The sequence below is a fragment of the Peromyscus maniculatus genome, chromosome 18 (assembly GCF_049852395.1).
Source record: "Peromyscus maniculatus bairdii isolate BWxNUB_F1_BW_parent chromosome 18, HU_Pman_BW_mat_3.1, whole genome shotgun sequence".
NCBI lineage: Eukaryota > Metazoa > Chordata > Mammalia > Rodentia > Cricetidae > Peromyscus > Peromyscus maniculatus.
The window spans coordinates 191,994-214,551 of record NC_134869.1 but is presented as its reverse complement, the minus strand read 5'-3'; the positions used below and the strand labels follow the sequence as shown (position 1 = coordinate 214,551).

At 42.2% G+C, this 22,558-nt stretch overlaps 2 protein-coding genes across 13 annotated transcripts in view; one reads left to right on the top strand and one right to left on the bottom strand.

The window, feature by feature from the left end:
* LOC121826150 (uncharacterized) overlaps window positions 1-22,558 on the top strand; it is a 219,419-nt gene that overhangs the window by 149,097 nt on the left and 47,764 nt on the right. The gene's annotated exons all lie outside the window — the stretch shown is intronic.
* On the bottom strand, window positions 1,292-9,795 carry LOC143269350 (disks large homolog 5-like). Its single transcript, XM_076554422.1, has 5 exons — window positions 8,161-9,795; window positions 6,910-7,093; window positions 2,973-3,088; window positions 1,932-2,026; window positions 1,292-1,764 (listed from the first exon to the last, which is right to left on the bottom strand). The coding sequence occupies exons 1-5, from the start codon at window positions 8,301-8,303 to the stop codon at window positions 1,616-1,618; spliced, it is 687 nt and encodes a 228-aa protein (XP_076410537.1). The 5' UTR covers window positions 8,304-9,795; the 3' UTR covers window positions 1,292-1,615.

The window sequence follows — 22,558 nt, the reverse complement described above, 5'->3', positions numbered from 1 at the left end:
CACAGAATCACTCTGCACCAGAAACATGTGCCCCTGCTGCAGGCTCCATCCACTCCACCTAGTCATGAGGTTCCTCCCAACATTGCTTATCAGACCATCAAGAGGGATTCCTCATCCTACCTCCACCCCCAGGAGGGTCTTCTCAATTTTTAATACATCAGACTGGCTTAATAGGTGTTGTCAGCCTAGAAGAGATCTAGCAAATTTGTTCCAATCTGACAGTCAGTGACTGGGGCAGGATCCTGAACCTATGAGAGCCCTGAAATGGATGTGTGGCAGCCTAAGACCATAAGCATGCCTGTCCCTACAGTTTTCAATAAACTTCAGTCTTTGGTGGGGAGTGATCCAATCCACCTAATACAGCACACAGGGCTGGGAGGACAAGGGTCTATTACAGGACTGTGGAGATGGCTCACCCATTAAGAGCATTTATTCCTGTCTCAGAAGACTCACAGGACAGACAGCTAACAATCCTTTTTAACTTAAAATGCAGGTGGATTCTGCCCTCACCTGGCCTTTGTGGGAATTGCATGTATGTAGTGGCAAAACACCCATAAGTATAAACAAAAGCGCCACAAAATATCCTAAATTGTCTTGCAGGAAATTAATTCTGCTGTTCACTTATCACTCATGATAAATTTAAGAAAACCAGAGGCAGATTTCTTTTTAGTTCCTGATTTCATTTATACAAGTTTAATGAACATTCTCATTTCCTGAGTGGCCTGGAACAATATACTTGTGTTTCCCTTTAATTTGGTCTACATGAAGTTCCGTGAACATGTGTGTACAGTGTACAACATTTTACTGGTAGCTAAATATATGACCTCAAGGATAGAATATGTCTAATTTTTCTATTATGTAGTGGGTATCCATGAGGTAGGCTATACACCAACATCCAAGTCGCCATCCCCCTGTGTAGCCCCGAGGCCCATGGCTGAAAAATCTGTGTGCAGCCTAAGATTCCTGGAACTTACTGAGATACATCCAAGCCTGTGATTTCTGGGTTTGCAGGCATGTGAAACCTCATCTGACTAAAGAAGAGTCTTAGAGTGAAAAGTTTGAAATTTATTTTATTCATAAAATACATTCATTTTACTCAATGAAAGTTTTCAAAACAGCAGTCATTATATACAGTATATAGCCTTAGCAAACTATTAAACCAATGACAAGAATAAAAGTATAACAAAAGTTAACACAACCTTAAACAAAAATGAATAAACCAAAGCATAAATACCCTAAGATATAAACCAAAAAAAAAAAAACCGAAAAAAAAAACAAAAGGAAATTTCAGTTTCCTTTGGAATTTCATTATGGAAGAGCAAAAGAGGTGAGGAACTGGCGTATTCTCTGTAGTGAATTATCTTTAGCTACACTTGCCCATGACATGCCTTCAGCTTGAAAACTGCACTAGAGAGAATCTTATGCTTTTGGTGAGGTCTGTCTGGATGGCAGTGTGACATTAACACCATCTTCCTTGTCAGATTTCCATCACATATGGAGTCAGGGTTCTTAGTAATTTGTGTTGTGTTCTCTGTATATTAGACTTGTTTTTACACAAACTTTTATCTGGGGATAGTGAGCCAACAGATGTGGATCCGATTGTGGCTGGAGCCCCTCATGGTAGGTTGATATTTGCCTCACTATTGAGTTCAAAGCTGAAAAGAGGTGGCATTTTCTGAGGAGGCCTTGAACCTGGAGTGTAGAATGTCATGCCTTCAAGGTGTCTTTGGCTTCTTCCAGCCTTCCCAGTCTCCTTAACAGGTACTGTCAGTGAAAATCAGAAAAGAAAATATGATTCAGAAACAGTTTTGCTGTGCACATGGCAAGAAAATCAGGGCCTATTCACCCCTAGTAAACAAAAGTTAAGGAAGGAAACACACCCCATGAACACCCTGGCTGCTGGGCATGGGGCTCAATGGCGGCTGACTTGCCTGAGACATAGTGTTTCTGCTTGAGCAGCTCCATCTGCAGGAGGCTCTCATCCTGGGCTGTGGTCTGCTCCAGTTCCTGCTGGAGGTTTTCAAACCTAGGGGAGAAAGGCAGCTGGGGCACAAGCCTGGGGGAGCCACCTCCCCCCAGATATACTCAGACATACTACACAATCGAGCATTACCTTTCAGCTGAGTTCATTCCCTGCTTCCCCAGGAGAAAAGTGTCAGAGAGCACCTGGGCAGGATTTTTTTTTCTCAACTTTTAAAAACTGCTAGAAGTTGAACTGGAAAATACACACTGTGCTGGATTAGAAAAAAACAACATATTTCTCCAACAGTCCAAAGACATCATTTTGGAGAAATATCAGTATGAGAAGGTCTGAGGCACAGGTCAGGAAAGATGCAGCTGGCCTTGATTAGCTACCAGGTGAATGAGAACCTCCTGGAAAACTCTATGCCTGCCCTCTAGTGGAGCCTACACAGCAATGCAGAGAAGGCTCTGATTAATCCTACAGCGCAGAACCCTGAATGGGATTAATTTGTCAACTCCTACTCTGTTTATAACCAGAGTAAATCTTTTCATAAGAAACTGATAAACACTGCAGAGAGCCTGCAATGAGCAGGAGTGTGCTGTATTCAAATCTGCCGAAGGGTAGACAATTATCTCTAAATGTGATGTTCCTGATGGAAAATAAAATTGCAGGAGATTGCACTTATCTTCATGATTGATGATTCCCCTTCTAGGTTTCTGGCTACCATGGAATATTTGTGGGGAGATCAAACATTATATTTGAGATACTCGGAGCATACTAGAGTTCTTAGAAGGGAAGAAGGGGACACAATCCCCATAAGACCAAGGAGAAAGCATATTGCTTCCTGGACGAAAGTTCTTATTGACTGAGCCAGCAATGACACTCTGAGGTTTTCCTTCACTGGCTGTGGTTAGGAGCTTTATCAATTGAACGGAAACTCAAGAGGACAGAGATCCAGGTACAGTGGACCCACTTAGATCCCCCTGCTTCTGAAAGCCTGAGCTCCTACCTCATCTGGGACACAGTGAAGTGATGCTGCAGCTTTGCTGCCAAGTCCCTTTGCCGGGTGAGCAGCTCCTTCTGCTTCATCAGGGACTGAAGATTTTCCTCAAGTCTTTGATGTTCCTGTTCATTAGAACATTGTGTTTTTAGGAGAGGCTTGTCTGCACCCCTGTACATATAGACGCATACACACACACACACACACACACACACACACACACACACACACACACACACTTGAACACATTCATGTACATGGATGCACACATACAAGCACAATACATTGTCTCCATCTTTGCTTTACCAGATAACACTGATGTAATATGAGATCACCTGGGATACTATGAAGAAGAAAGTGACCTTTCTTTAACCCACAGCCTCTCTACCCATATTCCAGCAGAGAGAGGAAAACGCAAGGTCCTCTGAACACAGTGATGTGGAGAAGATTGTGTACTTTTGCTCTGTTTAGATAATTTTTCATTTTATTTTTACTTTATATGTGCAAGTGTTGCCTGCCTGTGTTTCTGTATAACACATGCATGCCTGGTGATCTGGGAGAAGAATTCAGTATGCAGATAAGTCAATGTAATGCTTGCCTTGTAAACCTGTACACAGACAGCTGAACCCCAGGGATCCTTTACCAGTAATCCAAGCTCTCCTAGCAAGTTCTCCAGTCTGCGAATTGAAGGCTTAGTTCCCCAGCACAGGACCACTGGATGGCAATGGGCCAGCCCCTCGCTCTCACTCAATGCTTCCCAGTGCCTCCAGGGAGGGCAGCTTCCTCCTAAAGAAGCTCTCTAAAGCACAGGTTGCCTCAATTTAGGCCCAAAGCAACATGCTCAGAAACTAGAAAATCTCTAAACTCAGGAGTCTATATTAACCTTTCCTCCAAGTAAGATGACCGTGTCAGCGATTTCTTTGAGTAACAGAAGGTTGACTAACTCAGTGAAAGGATTGCATGTATTATTCCATGTTTAACTATATTCCATGGACCACATTGTATGTTTGTACTCATCAAGGATGGGCATTTGAGTAGTTTCTAGTTGGGGGTGTTCTGATGAGTCCTGCTGTAACCCTATTGTCCTCTCTTCTCTGTGGACACCTACATTCCATTCTGGAATCAATGGTCCACTTGGAGTCTGCATTCAACATTCTGAATAATTTTAAAGAGCTTCTCACAGGGCTACAACATCTTACATTCCTACCAATATCTGATAGTTCTCATTTCTCCCAACCTTCCATCAGGCCGATTTTAACTCAGTATGAAGAAGTTTGGAATAAAAGCAGTTTCTGAGTGCTGCAGACACAACATGGAGTGGGTGCTTTAGAGTGTGAGGAGCCTAAGGGGTGCACTGAGACAGCCTCTTCTCACACCTCAGCATAGCTGTGGGACTTCTGCTGGGCTGAGATGCATCCACAAGACCCTCTGCATTTCAGAATTTCTCAAGGAATAAAGTCCAGGCCAAGCTCCAAGGACAAGGTTAGCTGAACCAAGGTTAAACAAAGGTGAAAGGAAAATGGCAGCAGGCAGAAGAACAAAACAGGATGCAGGGAAGTCATCAGTGGTCAGCCGCCATTCGCCCAGAGCAGAGAAGGACACAAAACCTCAGGCAGCCTTTCCTGCCTCTCAGTAGCCTTGTTCTCACCTTTATGAACCCTATTACTTTGTTTTATCCCAAGGATTTCTTTGCAGATAAATAATTCTGCCTCTACAAATACCTGAAAAACTTTTAGCCTTCATCAGTTTTCTGTCTTTTGTTGTAGTTAGCTGTGTGGACATGGAGAATGATGGACAACATCATCTGTTCTTTGACTGATGCAAAGTGGTACTAACTAGATTAGGCACAGTACTTTCTCATTCAAATCTGTCTCCACCATTCTTAAAGATGTTTCATTGTTCCGTGAGTGAGTGAACATACACATAGAGGCTCAAACACATATTTTCTTACCCACAAAATTACACATAAGAAAACACAAATACACACACACAACTCTCTTGAACCCAGAAGGGGAAGGGACGAGGCTGGAATGTTGCAACTCTTTTTGTACTACAGGGAGAGGTAGTGGGTCCTCCCTGCTGTCTACAAGCCTCTTAGACACAGCCAGGCTTTTCTGCCCTGTCCTGAAATTATTTCCCCTCCTAGGACAGTTTTTATCACAGACTCAATGATTGTACAGAGAAATAACAACCTCTGCACAAATGAGTTTGACCACACAATACCAAGTGCCCATGGAAGAGGGCTGGACATGAAGCCTCCTGATAGATCCAAGTTAACCCATCATAGTCTCCTCACTAAACCTGCCCAGATTCTGACACAAAAGACATTGATTGCACTTGCGAATGGAAATCACCACTGTCATTACCCAACAACTTTTGACTGGATTATAGTGCATATGATGTGAAAACAGTCCCAGTTAGTCAGTAGGAGGCTACTTAGGTCACCCATAGCACTTTCCTGAAATGCAAAATTCTATACAACTAGTAGGAGGAGTCTTTCCTAAGACACAGATATAAATATGATAGAGTGAGCATCAAAATGTCAGGTTCCATGTTGTGAAGCCAGTAAGATAAACCAGACATTTCATGGGACGTTATCCCTATTCAGTGAAAGAAAAGCCTACGTTGATTTTTAAAATAGCTCCATTGTTTGATTTTTTTTTATTTATTACAAAAATGCATTTGTTCCAAACCAATAAAAAAGTGCAGAAATTAAGAGAAACCAACAAGTCAGTTTACTTTCTGACCAAATGAATCATTTATCAATGAGATGAGACAGTAAAGGACAGGAAGCTCTAGTGTGAGGAGACAGGGATCCAAAGACCTGTGGCTATCCACTTAGCCAGAAGAGAAATTCTGAGGTTCAGTGAGAGGCCCAGGCTAAAGGGAATAAGGGAGAAAGCAACAGAGGTCACTTGATGTGATCATCTGGCCTTCCAACAACCCCACAAATGTAAGCATCCTCAGGCATGTATACACCACACATACATACACACACACACACACACACACACACACACACACACACACACACACACACTCACCACAAATCATAAGTGAACAGAACGCAATGAGGAGGACATCAACTGAACGAGGATGGCATTACCAGTTGAATTGAGACTCCTCACACTAGCTGTTTCAAGTGAGACCCACAGTTCTGCTTTCCATCATTTTGAGACTAAACATGCCTGGGGAAACATGCTGTGCTTCTGCAGGCTATGTTGGTGCACTTGGAGAAATTGTTCTCTTAAAATCTCAAATCTGCCACCCTGCCCCTTGTCTGTCATAAGCCCTGGCCACATCCCTGGTCATCCAGTGAGCTTCCGAGTGTAAGATCCAGGATGGGAGAACTTCCCTTGCCACTCAGAGCAAACAGTACTGAGAAGCTGTTACTTAAGTTTCTGTCAGTGTGAACCAAGAGCTTGGATTGGTAAAGAGAACACCATGGCAGTCTCAGAAGAAGAGGGTAAAATAGTATATGACACCCAAAAAGATGTCCACAAGACCCAGTCATTTGGCTTTTGTAGGGGACTTTCCTCCTTCCATGCTGTTTCTGCCTCTGATCTCATATGACCTGTGCCAAGCAAATGAGACCCAGACCCTTGAACTCATTCACACAGATCTCTGTGGTACTCCCTAAGTGGCTCCCATCACAGTACTGCTGCCCCATACTAGCATATTGGTGAGTGACATGTGATTTACCCATCTCCCTCCATGGACTGCAGCTTCTAGCAGAGCAGTAGGGTTTCCTTGGCAGTCATGCAGTGCCTTCCAAGAGGCTAACTCCCCTGAAAGACTTGTGAATGATCACAGAAATGAACTATTGGATGGCATGGGTCAGGTGAATAAGTGAGTAGATGGTTACATGGGTGTGTGTATATGTGCGTGTGTGTATGTGTGTGTATGGGTAGACAGGTGGGGGCTTGGCCCTGCTGCTTCAACCTACCTGCTGCTGCTTTGTCCAGAGGTCATACATCTTCTCATGGGTCTCCTCACAGAGCCTCCTTGCCTCCTCACAGGACTCTTGTAGTAAAATCTGCTCCCCATGCAGCTTTCTGTTGTTCTCTTTCAACGTGCTCACTTTTTCCCTTAGCTGAGTCCATTCACTCAGGAACTGACTGTAGAGGGTGCTGAAATGTCACCAAAAATGATGAGTTCCACCTCCATCTCCCACTCCTGCTCCCTAATACCATGATTCCTGCAAGATCCCTTGTCCCCATTCCCAACAGCCCTTGGTTGGAACCCATATTAGCCATGGCAGCATCACTTAGGTGCAGGCTAAAGCCAGAGAATAGCCAAATTCCCGAAAAATTCCAACAACTTCTGAAGACCCTGACTGTAAAGGATCCATGTACCTCTGAAAACTGGATCCCCCACTTCCCCCATACACACCCTGGTGTTTAATTGTTCACAGTATTGGGAAAACATGAGCAGGTAGAAGGAATCCATGCTTTGAGCAGGACAGAAGATCCAGCAGGAATACATTCCATCTTTGTGTCCCATAGAAACCATTCTGTGAGCTCCTGCCAGAGCCACAGAAACCATTCATGGTTCAAACGATGTTTTCTGTCGAGAAGCTCCAGAAGTTGACAGGAAAATGTTGAGAGGGGCTCTCAGACTCTTCACTCTTTGGAGAACTCAGTTTAGGAGGCACAAGTCCAAGAGATATAAGGCAGGCTGCTTGCTAAGAGGTAAACAGACTAGAACCACAGCCCAACTTTGTTCTAAGGTGAAGAAGGTGCTGAGGAATGTTTTACTGTATACTGTGAATATGTGTTGCTCCCATTGGTTAATAAATAAACTGCTTTAGCCTATGGCAAGGCAGGGTGGAGCCAGGTAGAAAAATCCAGACGAAACAAAGAAGAAAGTCAGAGGTAGAGCATATGCCAGCTGCCACCCAAGGAGAAACATGCCAGCAGCCTGGCCATGCAGAAGCCATGTGGCAAAATATAGATTAACAGAATGGGTTACGTTAAGATGATAGAGCTAACTAGCAAGAAACTTAAGTCATCAATCATACAGTTTGTAAGTAATATAACCCTCAGTGTGTTTATTTGGGACCATTTGATGCAGGAGTTAGGTCAGACAGGTTCCTCCTGATAGCTGCATCAGGCAGGACTAGAAAAAACTTCAGACTATCAGAAGCAGTCCTTACCAATTTTTACTAAATTAGTAAATTACTAAATTAGGCACTCACTGGTAGGAGTTGGTCTGCTCACTCAGCTTCTTGTACCTGTACGAGGCCTCACAAACCTCCTTGGGGAATTTCTTTACATCTGACATCTCCTTATGCTGTGTTTTCAGCATGTCAATCTCAGATTTCAGCCTGTGGTAGGGCATGGCCCAGGAGAAAAGAACCCCATGAACACGGGTGTCAGGGACCACATGAATAAAGGTTCTGTTTTGTACTACACTAGCCCACTGGATGTCACACCCTGAATTCTATACTGGATCTCCTGGTGTGCATTAGACTTGCCTCACTGTCTCATGGCCAGGAAAGGCTGGGTGTCAATAGGGAAGGAGACAGGACTACAGGAGCTCCCTCAGTAGCCCTGGACGGGTAGACTAGCTCTCTAAGAAGGTCTTGGAGTCTATGGCACAGATCCAGGTCTATCTGAAATCTGCAATGGCATTCCTACTGTCTTGAGAAAACAGATTCTTTCTCCTTATAAGGATACCCAGAACTCATAATCAGTATTGCCATGGAGGAGGCACTACATGAGGATGGCTGTATAAACTCCCATACAGAGATAGAATGTCACAGAAATGCAGATAGGGGGCATTGTCTCATAGTGTAAGGAACAAGCTGAGAGGAGCAGAATTGAATTCCAGGCCTTCTGGTCACACACAGATGGACTGAGTAGGACCACCAGGCCCTTCAAGCTGCTCCCATAGCAAAAAGCAAAAGTAAATATCAATTCAGAGCACTGAGCATCTCCTAAAAGCCAATGCCTGTCAAGGCCTCTTGAAATGCATGTTGTGATCTTACTCCCTAATGCCCTACTCTGTAGATTGTGATTCAGGCCACAGGCTCTGGTTTTCATTTGGAGGAATCGGAACAGCCTATGTCCTATCTCACTCCTACAGGCTTCAGTTCTGCCTCTCAAATGCACTCAGGACACAGTAGGGTCAAGACAGTCGCCAGAGAAAAGGGCATGATGAATATCTGTTGTTCAACTCATTGTTGTTATAAAGGGCCAGGAGTTCCAGCAGTTCATTCCTCTCATTGGATGATGCCTTCCTAGTAGTCCCTGTAGGTACATAAACACAGTGAATTTGTACAGATGAATGGCATAGGGCCAAGAGACCATGTGGAATCCCAGAGGAGGCCTGAGGAAGAAGAAATGCATGGCACCCGGTGAAGCCCTCAAATATCAGAGCAGATATCCTTAAACTGGGTCCCATAAGCCATGTGTCTGTCTCCAATCTCTAAGGCTAGATATATGCCTTATGACCTACTGCAGCCCCACTGTCCCTGAAAGGCATAAGGAAGGCCAGCCATGTTGGTTTAGAATTGTCAGCCGATACCTGATGCGATGCAACAAAGTCCTGGATTGCCTGGTGCTTTGAATCTCCCATCCCTGATAACCTGTGTGCAGGACTAAAGGCAACTCAATGTCTCAGACCTTGGTACATGGATAGTAAGTTTCCCTTCCTGGTATTTATATCAGATATCCATGAGATCTATAGAAATCCACTGAGAATAAAGTGCAGCAAAATCCTACCCTGATATCTCATTAGTGGTTCTGTGCCTCCTTTAGCATTTGTTGACAATCATAATGAACTGAAAAAGGTCCCAGCAAAGCAGCTGCTTCCCTGACATTTCCTGGCCCTCTGCCAACTAATCATCAGATATCCTCCACTTTTGATCTGTTCTTTAGGAACCCAGGTAAGCTGCATAGGCCCAGTGCTTCAAATGATCACAGCTACTGAACCCCATTAAGAGAATGATCATGTCTGGCATCAACTGCTGCTTAGAAATCCAGGGCTTTCTATGTCAATTAGTGTTCTCAGTTTTGCCAACATGTTGATTGGTGAACCCTTAAACACTTAATGAATGCCTTAATGACAAATGGCATTGCCACAACACTGGTGATTCCACAAAAGATGCCAATGACACTCAGGATACAATAGAATTTCCAGAGAAGGGACAGTTAGGGTCACTGCTAATGTCGTCACCTATCTGATAACAAACTCTTCTCCAATTCACCAAAAGCCAAGCTGCCCTTTCCAGCAGCCTTCCCTGGGACAGAGCAGGGCCTTCAGCACCTTGTCATTCCAATCCAGTGATCTCACTGATTCATTAGAATCTAGTTCATTCTAATTCAATAGTTCATCATGTGTGGAAGGAAAGACTTGTTGTCCAAACCCTGCCGAAGAATGGCTCTTCTCATCCTGAAGAATGCTAACTAATAAGATGAGAAATAAAGGATGCTAAGAAATTAGCTCAGGATAATGGGAAAGGAAGATCAGTTCCACAAGGTGAACAAGCACATTAGAGAAGATCCACGAGGCAGTTATAATGTATGGGGATGGTCGAGGATTATATAGGTCCTGTAAGAACAATGATAAGTCACATAGGTAATGATTAAACTTTTGCCAAAAGCTTCAGCAGAATATATTCCATCCATCATGATGTTAGCAAAGGTGTTATCAACTATTAAAAGATGTGACTGAAAATACCTAAAGACTGGGCTTCCATAGGTGAGCCCTCTGACACCAAGAACAAATACTTACAGGAAGAGTGGTGTCCCAGTCCTGCACTCAAGATAGAGGGAAGATGACTGGCTAGTGAGAGGGCATGAACTCAGAAACCTTAGGGACCACTGACATGCAGCTCCTGCCCTGCTAGTAGTTGTTATTTAAAATGTGAGAATCTCTAGCATTGGTCAGGGGACTTTACTCTCTCTGTTATTAGTGACACACACCGAAAGACATCCAGTGTGGGTGAAGTGCAGGGCAGGCACTGAAACCTCTTTAGACCCTCTGGGCTTCCTTCCCACTCAGAGTGAAAGCAGAGGGCCCTCAACAGAACAGCTGCAGCCTTGACCATCCCTGGCTCTCTGCCAAACTAACCTTGAAAATCCTCAACTTTGTTCGGCTCTTGAAGAATTCAGAGGACTAAAATAGTCCCATTGCTTCTCAGAAACTCTCACCTGCTTAGCCTCACTCCTGGAAGGATCAGTTGAAGCCTTTCTCCTTCAGGAAGCTCCCCATCCCTTTCCCAGGACTCACTGTGCTTTCCCCAGAACCACTTATTTCTTGATGTGTGACATGGAGACTGAAGGCCATCTTCCTTCTGCCTCCCTTTGGTCTCCCTGTGCTCTCCATCCTGTCTCCCAAGAACCCTGTTCAGTCTAGACAGCATGTCTGTAGGTGAAACACGAGGCACTGCACAAATGCCCCAATGACAGTTGGCGTTGCCACAACACTGGTGACATCACATGGAATGCCTGGGCTCTCCAGGATACAGTGGAATGTCCATGTGCTGATGTCACCTGGTATACCTATTTCATCCCTGTTACATACCTCACCGAAAAGTGACTTGAAACCAAGGTGCCATTTTCAGGAGCCTCTGGATTCACAATGGAAGCCTTTAGGTAGATCCTCCTTCCAAAGCCAGAAATCTAGGCCTCTGCTTCATTAGAAAATTTATCTAAGTGAAGTTGAAAGCTCACTTTGCATGCACTGTCCAGGGTTGGATTTTCCCCTCCTTAAGATTCATAATCAATATTTTGAGAAAAAAGGATGCTCAGAAATTCGGTCAGGACAATGGGGAGTAGTAGGGATGAGAACTCTGAAGTTAAGAATCCCCAGGGAAAATCCTCAGAATTTTAGAGATTGGTGGGCTCAAAAATGTTACATAGTTAGTTATGAATATTCCCCCAGAGTGGCAGTAGAGCTCACTCAAGCTATGAGGTTGTGAGTGAAGATGTGACTAGCTCTGGACAGGTCTGGTTGGAGCCACTGAGACCAGGTTAGCTCTCAGATATTGAAAGCAAGCAATTCATGGAAAGAGTATGATGACACAAACCTTGAATTCATAGACTGTGGAAAATGTAGTGGCAAGTCAGATTTCAGTGTGGGCGATGGAGAGGCATCATGAATGAAACATAAATACACACACACACACACACACACACACACACACACACTCACACTCACACACACACACAAACTAGGCATTCAATCATGGAGTGGAACATGATGTAGATCACTGCTATGGTGCTTCAACCAGTAAAAAATGGCCAAATGCCTATTTTTCTAGCCATGTGTTCTAATCCACATGCTCTTGAATAGGTGGCACTGCTATCTTTGGGTTGAAGATCCATTAGGAGAACATGAGAAGGGCAGGTAAGGGGAGAGACTCAAGAGTTGTTGCATCATACAGCTTTGTTATATGCAAACCTCACATTTCTTATCGTGACATCGCTATAAAGAGAATCCAGGTCACATGGTCAGCATGGAATGCATGTTCTCCAACCAAATCTCTGGACCTAAGCATAACCCTTGCAACCTAGGACTGATGAAACTTTTAGGTGATCTGTGTCATTTCAGATTTTGAAGCTTTAAGCAAATAAATGTGATTGTCAACTTTATTTCTAAATAGATTCTTGTGAAGACCAAAAAGTTGAGGACATATTGGAATTTGGGAGCAAGGCATGTCTCCTAAACTGACATATAAACTATTTTAAGAACACAGATGACAGTATGGGGGAAAGGAAATCAGAGGAGAGAGGTGGTATAGAGAGAGGGGGGAGATACTCAGAGAGTGTGAATGCTCACATGAATCCAGAGATGAGGCAGTAGATCTAGATGGAAAAGTATAAAGGATTGCCCGCAAATCCCAGTAATTAGAAAGAGTCCCGAGTCAGCTGTATAGTTGAGACCTCAGACAGCTTGGTCTTTCTAACAATCAATTGTGGAACATCACACTTCCATGAACAGATATCCAGGATATATAGTTATTCACCCAGCAAAGACAGAAACCCCTTCTGCATGGTCCTGCCTCTTATCTCACTGATGTCCTATCCAGAGGAGTGTTCATGTTCTTCCAAATGCCCTGAGATCAAGCTGACAGGGGACAGTACCTGCCTTCTACAATATTCATCGCAGCCCACTCTTGGTAGTTGGATCATGTTCAGGAAATGAACGGTGGATAAGACTGTGCCTAGCCGGTTCTCAAAGTTCAGCCTTGAGACTCCCCCTCTGTGAATGTCAACTCTCCTGTCTTCTACAGGCAGGGGAGTGTCTCAGGGGTCTGCTGGTTTCTTCTCCTTTTTACATGGTTCAGGTGACCCAAGGGACAGCCTCCTCAAGCTTATTCACAGCTGCTCAGGATACAGCCCGGCTTCAGATTCCCCAAATCTGGCCTCAACAGCCATGAGAATGGTTCCACAGTCAACATGACTTTTTTGAGACACAGGCTCTCCTGGCACTTGCACTGCAGTCAGTCTTCAATTCTCCTCCTCATTTCCCAATTGGTTGAGATCAAGGCATGCATCACTATTCCAAGCTCCTTTTTTCTATTTCTAAATGTTGAAACATCCAGAAAGATCCAAACTCTAAAATGATTGTGTTCTCAGACCTTTCCCACAGGGCATTCTTGACCTTTGGAAATCCAGGAGCCAGTGTTGTTTGAGTGGCTACTTCATTCCCAGCCTGAGGCCCAGATCTACAAAGGCAGGCTGTGTGAGATGGAGTTTTCCATGGTGTGATGTCACTGGGGGAGTTCCCACACAGCAGAGCTGACTCAGGCTGCATTGTGAGGCTGGTAAAAGTGACTTTGAGCCTGACAATAGGTACCTGATAATTCCACCATTCCCTGGTCCTTAGATGGCTCCTACCTCAGGACCTTAATCTGATCATTCCTCCTAGTCTGTAAGTCCACTACCCTTACGTGCAGCTGTGGAGGCCTAGACACTCTGATGCAGGAAAGCTGGGGCCCTAAAGCCAGTTTATGCTCTATAGGGAGATGCTGTTTGATGTGTTTTTGTTTTATTTATAAAAAAGTTTTTTACTTCAATTTTACATACCAGTTCCTGTTTTCCCTTCCTTCACTTTTCTCATGCCTCATCACTCCCCAGCCCACCTCCCATCCACTCTTCAGAGAGGGTCCGGTCTCCCTTGGGTAGTCAACAATGTCTGGCATACTAAATTGAGGCAGGACCAAGCAGCTCCCCTCTGTGTCAATGCTGAGCAAGGTATCCCACTATAGGAAATGTTTTTTTTTTTGTTGTTTTTTTTTTTTTTTTTTTTTTTTGGTTTTTCGAGACAGGGTTTCTCTGTGTAGCTTTGCGCCTTTTCCTGGAACTCACTTGGTAGCCCAGGCTGGCCTCGAACTCACAGAGATCCGCCTGCCTCTGCCTCCCGAGTGCTGGGATTAAAGGCGTGCGCCACCACCGCCCGGCTAGGAAATGGTTTTCAAAAAGGCATTTCATGCACCTGGTATAAGTTCTGGTTCCATTCCCAGGGGCCCCCCAAGCAAATCTAGCCACACATCTGTCACCCACATTCAGAGGACCTAGTTTGGTCCTGTGCTAGTTCCGGCCAGAGTCCATGAGTTTCCAGCTTGGGTAAGCTATCTCTGTGGTTTTCCCCATCATGATCTTGACCTCACTTGCTCCTGTGGTTCTCCTGCCACTCTTTAAGTGAAATCTAGGAGCTCAGCCCAGTGTTGGTTGTGGATCACTGCATCTGCTTTCATCAGTTACTGGATGCAGGTTCTATTTTGACAATTAAGGTAGTCACTAATATAATTATAGCGAAGGTGTGTTCAGGCACACTCTCCATTATTACTTGAAGTCTTAGCTGTGGTCATCCTTGTGGATTACTGGGGATTCTCTTAGCACCATGTTTCTCCCTAACAACCTAATGGTTCCCTCTATCAAGGCATCTGTTTCATTACTCTCCCTCTGTATCCCTCCCTCCACTGGGCCATCTCATTCTCTTCTGTTCCCATCCCCCATCCCCTCATTTCTACCCTCTCACACTTTACCCAGGAGATCTTAACTATTTTTCCTTTCTAGGGCCCTCCATGTATGTCACTCTTAGGGTCCTCCTTTTTACATAGCTTCTCTGGGGTTGTGGATAGTACCCAGCTTACACTTTGCTTTGCATCTAATATCCATTTAAGAGAGAGCACATACCATATTTGTCTTCCTGGGTCTGGGTAACCTCCCTCAGGATCTAGTTTCACCCATTTGTCTACATATTTCATGGTATTACTATTTTTTAGTACTGAGTAATATTCCTTTGTGTAAAGGTACCAAATTTTCTTTATTCATTCTTCAGGTGAGAGCCATCTCAGTTGTTTCCAGGTTCTTGCTATTACGAATAATGCTGCTATAAACGTGGTTGAGCGAGTGAACTTGTGGTATGATAGAGCATCTTTTGGGTATATGCCCAATAGTGGTAATATTGGGTCTTGAGGCAGGTTGAGTCCCAATTTTCTGAGATACTGCCATACCGATTCCAGAGTGGCTGTACAAGTTTGAACTCCACCAACAGTGGAGGCTTGTTCCCCTTGCTCTGCATCCTCTCCAACATAACCTGTCATTAATGGTTTGGATCTTATTCATTCTGACATATGTAAGATGGTATCTTAGTGTCATTTTGATTTGCATTTCCCTGATGGCTAAGCATTTTGAGCAATTCCTTAAATGTCTTTTGGCCATTTAATATTCTTCTGTTGTGAATTCTCTGTTTAAATGTGTATCCCGTTTTTTAAGTTGGATTATGTGGTATTTTGATGTCTAGTTTCTTGAGCTGTTTATATATTTTGGAGATCAGCCCTCTGTTAGATGTGTGGGTTTGGTGAAAATCTTTTCCCATTCTGTAGGCTGCCATTTCATCTTGTTTACCCTCTCATTTGCCTTACATAAGCTTCTCAGCTGTAGGAATTTCAGCTATTGGTGAAATTATTAAGGCCACTCCACATAGTTAAAAGGGAGGTTAATTTTATTACAAGTGAAGGGATAGGTACCAGCGTCTGGGAAAGGTGTTTTGCAGTCCGGCAGTGTTCTCTGGAGAACTCTGCTCAGTCTACCTCCAGCGTCCAGGGTCCAGGAACCAAGAGAACTGACCCATCTGGATCTCGGGTCTTCATGGTCCTCTCTCAGCCCTGCCTTGTAGATGTGACAGTTACCAAAGCCTCAGTGGGGTTTGGAACTTCAAGATCAAAGATGGAATGGCTACCCACTACATCTCCCCCCCCCCTTTTTTTTGTCTAAATAAGAAAGTTCTAACCTAATACAAGACTATATACAAGGGATTGGTTATGAAATATTGTGAAGGAGTAATGAGGCATAGTGACCTAGATAAGATGGAACTTCAACCAATACGAACAATATCAAGCAAGAAACACATACTAAGATTCAGAGAAGTCTAGAGCGTAGGTAAATAGCATGTTACAGTGATCATTCCAAAAGGTGTCCTATTATAAAGAACCTGAATCTAATACTTAATAATATGTTCTATCTAATATATTTGTTGTAAATATAACTGCTAGTCTTCTAAGATAGAAAGGTAGATTATTGAATCTACTTTTAAAATGGAACTGCTAGTTTTAAATATTTCAGAATGGATTGGATTTTTGTATATTATATATAAATTATGTATATTGATACAGATTTGAGATTGATTTTGTTAGAAAATACTGCACATATACTTCTATCTTGTTCAGTGTATCATTCCTATACAGTTCATTTCACAATGCAATACAATTTTCAGTCCTTGAAAGTTATTGCCAACTATTTAGGATAATAAAGAAATGCAGGTTAGTAGTTTGTCATTACAATGAAACCTGTAGTCATATTAGCTCTGTCCTCAAGGTCAAGCAGAAATATATTTTAGATAGACAGGTCATCTTAAAGCACTTCAGAGAACTGCAGAATATGGCATTTAAAATGATAGCATATTTTTTTTCCTTTTTTTATGACTATGAGACATGTCTGTTCGGGGGAGCATCAATCTACTTCAAAGAAGATGATGGGAAGTGAAGAAACTCTATATAGTGTTTACTTTATTTGTAGCAAATGTTGGCCACTGGGTAAGAAAGTGACCTTATATCAACTGCTGACAGTATGCTTTCCAAAATGGACAAGCGGGACACACACAAAAAAAGACTGTTGCACCTTGCAAAGACAAGGTAGGAATGCCCTTCAAAAAATCTTGCTTCACAGATGAGTCTGTAAAATACGCTAGGCCTGTAGGCCAAAGATGGATGTCCCAATGGTGCAGAGAAATCTTGAGTGACAGTCTAGGCAACAAAATGTTTGTGTCATTTCTCACATATTTTGGAAGTTGCTTAGTTATATTTCCTATATACTCAATATTATTTCCTTCTAGGGTCTCTGAAGGAGTTGAATATTAGATAGTTATAGTTTTTCTTGTTAAGAAATTCAGAAAATAAACTCACTAAAGAGGTGTAAAGTATATAAGTTTGAAGGACATCAAAAACTATTTTTCGGTTGGTAATGCAAATTAGGATAGAAGGGTGAATTAGACACAGTCATTGCAACAGTTAATGAAAATAGAGGTCATAAATTAGAAACAGAGCAAAGAGGAGTATAGTGAGGATTTGGAAGGATAAAAAAGAAGAGAATAATGTAATTATAATCTCAAAAGTAATGGAAAAGTATTTCATGTCATAAAAAGGAAAATTGTTACACACTTGACCCGTTCCTTAAAATGTTAGTTGTTTCTACAAGTTCACATTCTCCCACGGAGCTCTGCAAAGGCACTGAAGGCAAACACCAGTCCTGAAGTTCCTGGTGAATCAACCATTTTATGTTTGACCTCTTCTGTAAGCACAGCCCAGTGCTCTATCATGCCCAGTGAATGGGCCGTAAAGCACTGCTTCTCTCATATATATTTTTATCAGGAAAACCCATCCTTCCTTCATCATCTTCCAGTGGGTGTGATACCTCTGCTTGTGATAACCAAGCATCCCCAATGCTTCCTGTGAGCCAGTCCATCAGGAAATAATTTCTTTCAGATATCATTAGATTACATAGCCTGTATTTCAAGGAAGTTTAAGTAAGTGCATGACCTACTTTCCCACTTCTATTGCACTCAGATTGATCTCATCTATTCCCATAGCCTACAATCCCGTGAGCCAAGCTTTGACAGGAGGTTTCATTGATCTTTTGAAAGTCTTTTCTAATTCAAGTAGTTGAGAGAAAGAATACTTACTCCCTGACCAAGACAAGCTCTTTTTGCAGTCCATTTTAAGGCTATCAAATGAATGTTCTAGCATGGGTTTTCCTTTTCTCTGTATAAAGGGTTGAACCTAAGTGGCCTCTTCTGTCACCGTTATTCCAAACAGAGAATTACATTCTAATTGTATACAAGTGTACTGAATTTTGGTCTAAGGAATTTTAATGAATACAGCAGTTTCATATATGATCTTGATTTTTTTATGTTCCATAAAACTCCTAACTTATGATTAACTCTATTTTTTGGCTTTCTGTATATCTTTCCATTTCCATTTAGAAATCTCTACTTATTTTATTTTTTTAACAAAAATTTATTTAGTCAGAAAACGTATTTGCGAACTTCATGGCAGAGAACTAATATACATTGAATATATCAACTCATTGAATTCATTATATGTGAATTGCATTTGGCATATAAAGAAACAAACTCAGATGGTTTGTTTGCAAGTTACTAAAGTATAAAGTTGTTAGATGTTGGTTTGGGGCTGGTTTTAAGCACAACTCACATTTTTTAACAAACATTCTTTTACAAAAGATTTTTAGTGTCACAGTGTCAGAGATCTGAGGAATGTCACATTTTAGCAAGTTCTGGCGAAGACAGGGATTACAAAGACTTGGGGTGGGGAAATATGGAGAATGAAACCCACAGAAAAAAGTTTTTTTGTTATGATGTAATTAATATTTTCTAAGTCCCTGTAAAAACTCAGGGAGGCAAAAGTGGTTATAATATCCTGGATGAATAGGGGAAGATCAAGAAAAAGGAGGAATAGAAGAGGAAGAGTAATAGTAGGAGAAGATGGATGGATAGGGGTAAATAGATGGATGGATTGATAGAGATAGGTGATGGAAAGTTAGATAGATAGATAGATAGATAGATAGATAGATAGATAGATAGATAGATAGATAGATAGATAGATAGATAGATAGATAGAAAGACAGACAGGAATACATATAGTTTTTCAGTCTATACACTACAGTCGTTATTGAGTCCTCCAAAGGGAGAATGGACTTGGAACTTTTGTCCTTTTTTTCACATTGGTCAGAGAGCTAGATCTGGGTGAAGAACTCAGAATTTTTTCTTTCAGCATCTGTAGACAATTCTATGACTTCTGGTTCCCAGACATAGCCCTCAAATTTAGTTCCATTCCAATTGTCTCTCATTGGTCCCACTTTTTCTCTATGCTGATATGTGAGGTTATGTAGGACAAATCCTGGTCATCCAGGGAGCCCTGGCATTCTAGTCTCCCAAGAACCTTTCTAAATAAATGTTCCAGGTATTGTATAGAACTCTAGAAGAGGAACAAGGAAACCTGAATACAGCAGGTGATACAGAAAGGTTGTGGCAAAACAGATTGAGTTCTAGCATGGTGATATGGATTATTATAATGGAGAGGCAAGAGTTTCTGGTCCAGAAATATTCACAGGCTAGATACGCTGAAGATTACATTTATACCATTTTTTCTCAGAGCTGAGGACCAAGCCCAAGGCCTTGTGCTTGCTAGGCAAGTACTCTACCACTGAGCTAAATCCCCATAGCCAAATTTTTAAGGACATATTTTAGAGAAAAGTCAGAAGGAAATGGAGGTTTTAAAACTACCAATGTCTGATGCCATGTCATAGGCTTTTCTAGAATGTGATGGACTGATCGAGTTTGCCTTGGGGATGTTATTTTTATAAAGACAGCAAACTTAGTAGGTGGTTCCCTAGCATTTGGCTCAGCAGCACAAGGACACCCCATTAAATAACTTGTCTGGAATCCTTTAATTAAAGTGGAGATGCAGCAAGTTAATGAAATGAAATGTAGAAGTGCCTGCAGTTGAAAGGTCAGGATGAGATGTTTCACTCCAGAATGTTAATCAAGAAAAATCAGAATAAAGAAAATTAAATATAGGAGGAAGTCTGACAATGTGTGAGAAAAGTCTTTATTTGTTAATGCTTTGGTGATTGGTATTACACATCATCCTAGGACTGTAAAAAAATAATACAATGGGATCCTTCTTTGAGAAATCATTTCCACACTTGATATAATATTTTATATTAAGTTCAACTCTCTGAAATCTTGTAAGAAAAAGAGAAACTATGGAACATGTTTCTTTTAAACATCTTCTTCTGTTAAAGAAGTCAAAAAGAATTATTGAAGCAGATTTTGGGTTAGTCCAAGCTTCATGGGAGGAAGGGTTACTCCTATTTTATTTTTGAGACTTGTTTATTCCTAAAATTATCAGCTGAAGTTTTATCAGGACACAACAGCATGCAGTATAACACCATTTGTATTATACTATGTCCGTATTCATTGGTTATTCTAATGAGAGCTTGGATCATATGGTGAGTAGCACATCCTGGCTTGCATGTATTGAGGATGATATGTGTTATAAATGAAATGTATCTGATCCTCACAGTTGGTACTGAGGATGTCAACTTATATCTGTAGATGAAGTCTGTGAGTCTAAGATTTTCAGCAAACATTCTTCTGTGTGTCTCTTTTGAGGCTTTGATTGACTGTAAAATATCAAGTGAAATCAAGATCTGGGATCAGAGTACCTCAAGGTTCCCTCTAACTACCAAATATGTTAATGATGTCCATTTGCTTTCATCTGTAAGGGAGCCATTGGCTCCATTGGAACATGGTGTTTCAGGCTCCCTTTTGGTTAGAGTGTTGGATGAAGAAGAGAGTATTCTGCCCAAACACCCTTAAAGTTCAGGGCTTCTGAGTTTAATTCTTCCTCAGTAGGCTGCAGGTCTCCACTGATAGCAGTCTGTGGTCAGGCGTGCTTCCCTTCTTGGATTGCCTGGACTCATTTCACACAGAGATTGGTCCCTGGCTACTTGATATTAGTGTTTGGCCTAGGAAGAGTTTTCCATTGTGGTTGGAGCAGGCTCCATTTAAATTGTCTCTTCAAACTGCACTTCCTAGGGTCAACATTAAGTCTGACCACATATCTCTAATTGGGTTGGCACGAGCTAACTTGATTTTTGGGTTTGTGTTTAATCTTCATCAAGGTCAATGGTTGGCCTGTAACATTTCCACTTTTGATTTTGCCTGGTTTGTTCTATGAGCTTTGTATGAGCTCTGAATTCTTCCCAGTCATTACTTGCCGCAGACCTACTTCTTCATTTGGTCCTCGGTGTTTTCAGAATAAGGATTAGAGCTGGGTATGGCTGTTTTCTTGGTTTTCTCTGGGTGTTCTTCATTTTAGGGGTAGCTCAGCTCCATATCTCTTCTTGATTAGGACCCAGGCATTTCAAAGCTAGAATGGGACTCTGTCCCACTATTTGCTTGGTTTTGGCCTGGTCTTTGTCAGCATTAAGGTTATGATGTGGCCCAAATCTCTTCTTGTTTAGGTCCATACTTCGTCAGGGTAAGGAATTTAAGCAGACAATTTTTTTCTTGATTTGTCTTTGGCCTCTTTCATTTATGAGAATGTCCCAGGTCTTCTTCTCTCCTTGTTTTGTCTCTGGCTCTTTTCAGGGTAAGTGATAGGTCTTTGTGTTCTCCATTTCCTGCTTTGCCCTGGCCTCTTTCTTTTTGTTGGGCGGGGGGGAAGGAAAGGATTTATTTGGCCTACATTTCCACATCATAGTAGACCATTGAAGGAAGTCAGTACAGGAACTCCAACAGGGCCAGAACCTGAAGGTAGGAGCTAATGCAGAGGGCATGGAGAGGTGCTGTTTACTGACTTGTTCCTCATGGTTTGCTCAGCAAGCTTTTTCTTCTAGAACCCAAGACCACCAGCCCAGGGGTCCTCACAATTCCTCGGGCCTTTTCCTATCAATCACTAAGAGAATGCCCTACAGGTTTGTCTGCAGCCTGATCTTCTGGAGGCAGTTTCTTAATTGAGGTTCCCACCTCTCAGATGATTTTGGCTTCTGTCAGGTTGACATAAAACTATCCAGCAAATGTAATTATATCAAAAAATTGAAAATTTAAAAAATCTTCAATACATGCCTTCTGTAGAGTGCAAAAGACATTGTACGTTTGGTCTTGTAGCTTTGTAGGTTTGAACTTCCACAAACTAAAAATATTAAGAAAAAATATTGGAACTGGGCATATGTTGTCTTTTGTTTTTATCATTTCCTAACAGTTTTACATAATAACTACTTACATACCATAACACTATAATCTACATTTTTTTTCCTTTTATTTTACAATACCATTCAGTTCTACATATCAGCCACAGATTCCCTTGTTCTCCCCTCTCCTCCAGGGCAAAGCCTCCACTGAGGACTGAGATCAACCTGGTAGACTCAGTCCAGGCAGGTCCAGTCCTCTCCTCCAAGACTGAGCCAAGGGTCCCTGCATAAGCCCCAGGTTTCAAACAGCCAACTCATGCAATGAGCACAGGACCCAGTCCCACTGCCCAAATGCCTCCCAAACAA

Coding starts and splice junctions, on each gene's coding strand:
- LOC143269350 (XM_076554422.1), bottom strand. CDS start 8,303: ATGCCCTACCACAGGCTGAAATCTGAGATTGACATGCTGAAAACACAG. Junction 7,094..8,160: donor GAGCAGACCAACTCCTACCA/GTGAGTGCCTAA, acceptor GTGACATTTCAG/CACCCTCTACAGTCAGTTCC. Junction 3,089..6,909: donor TCTGGACAAAGCAGCAGCAG/GTAGGTTGAAGC, acceptor TCTAATGAACAG/GAACATCAAAGACTTGAGGA.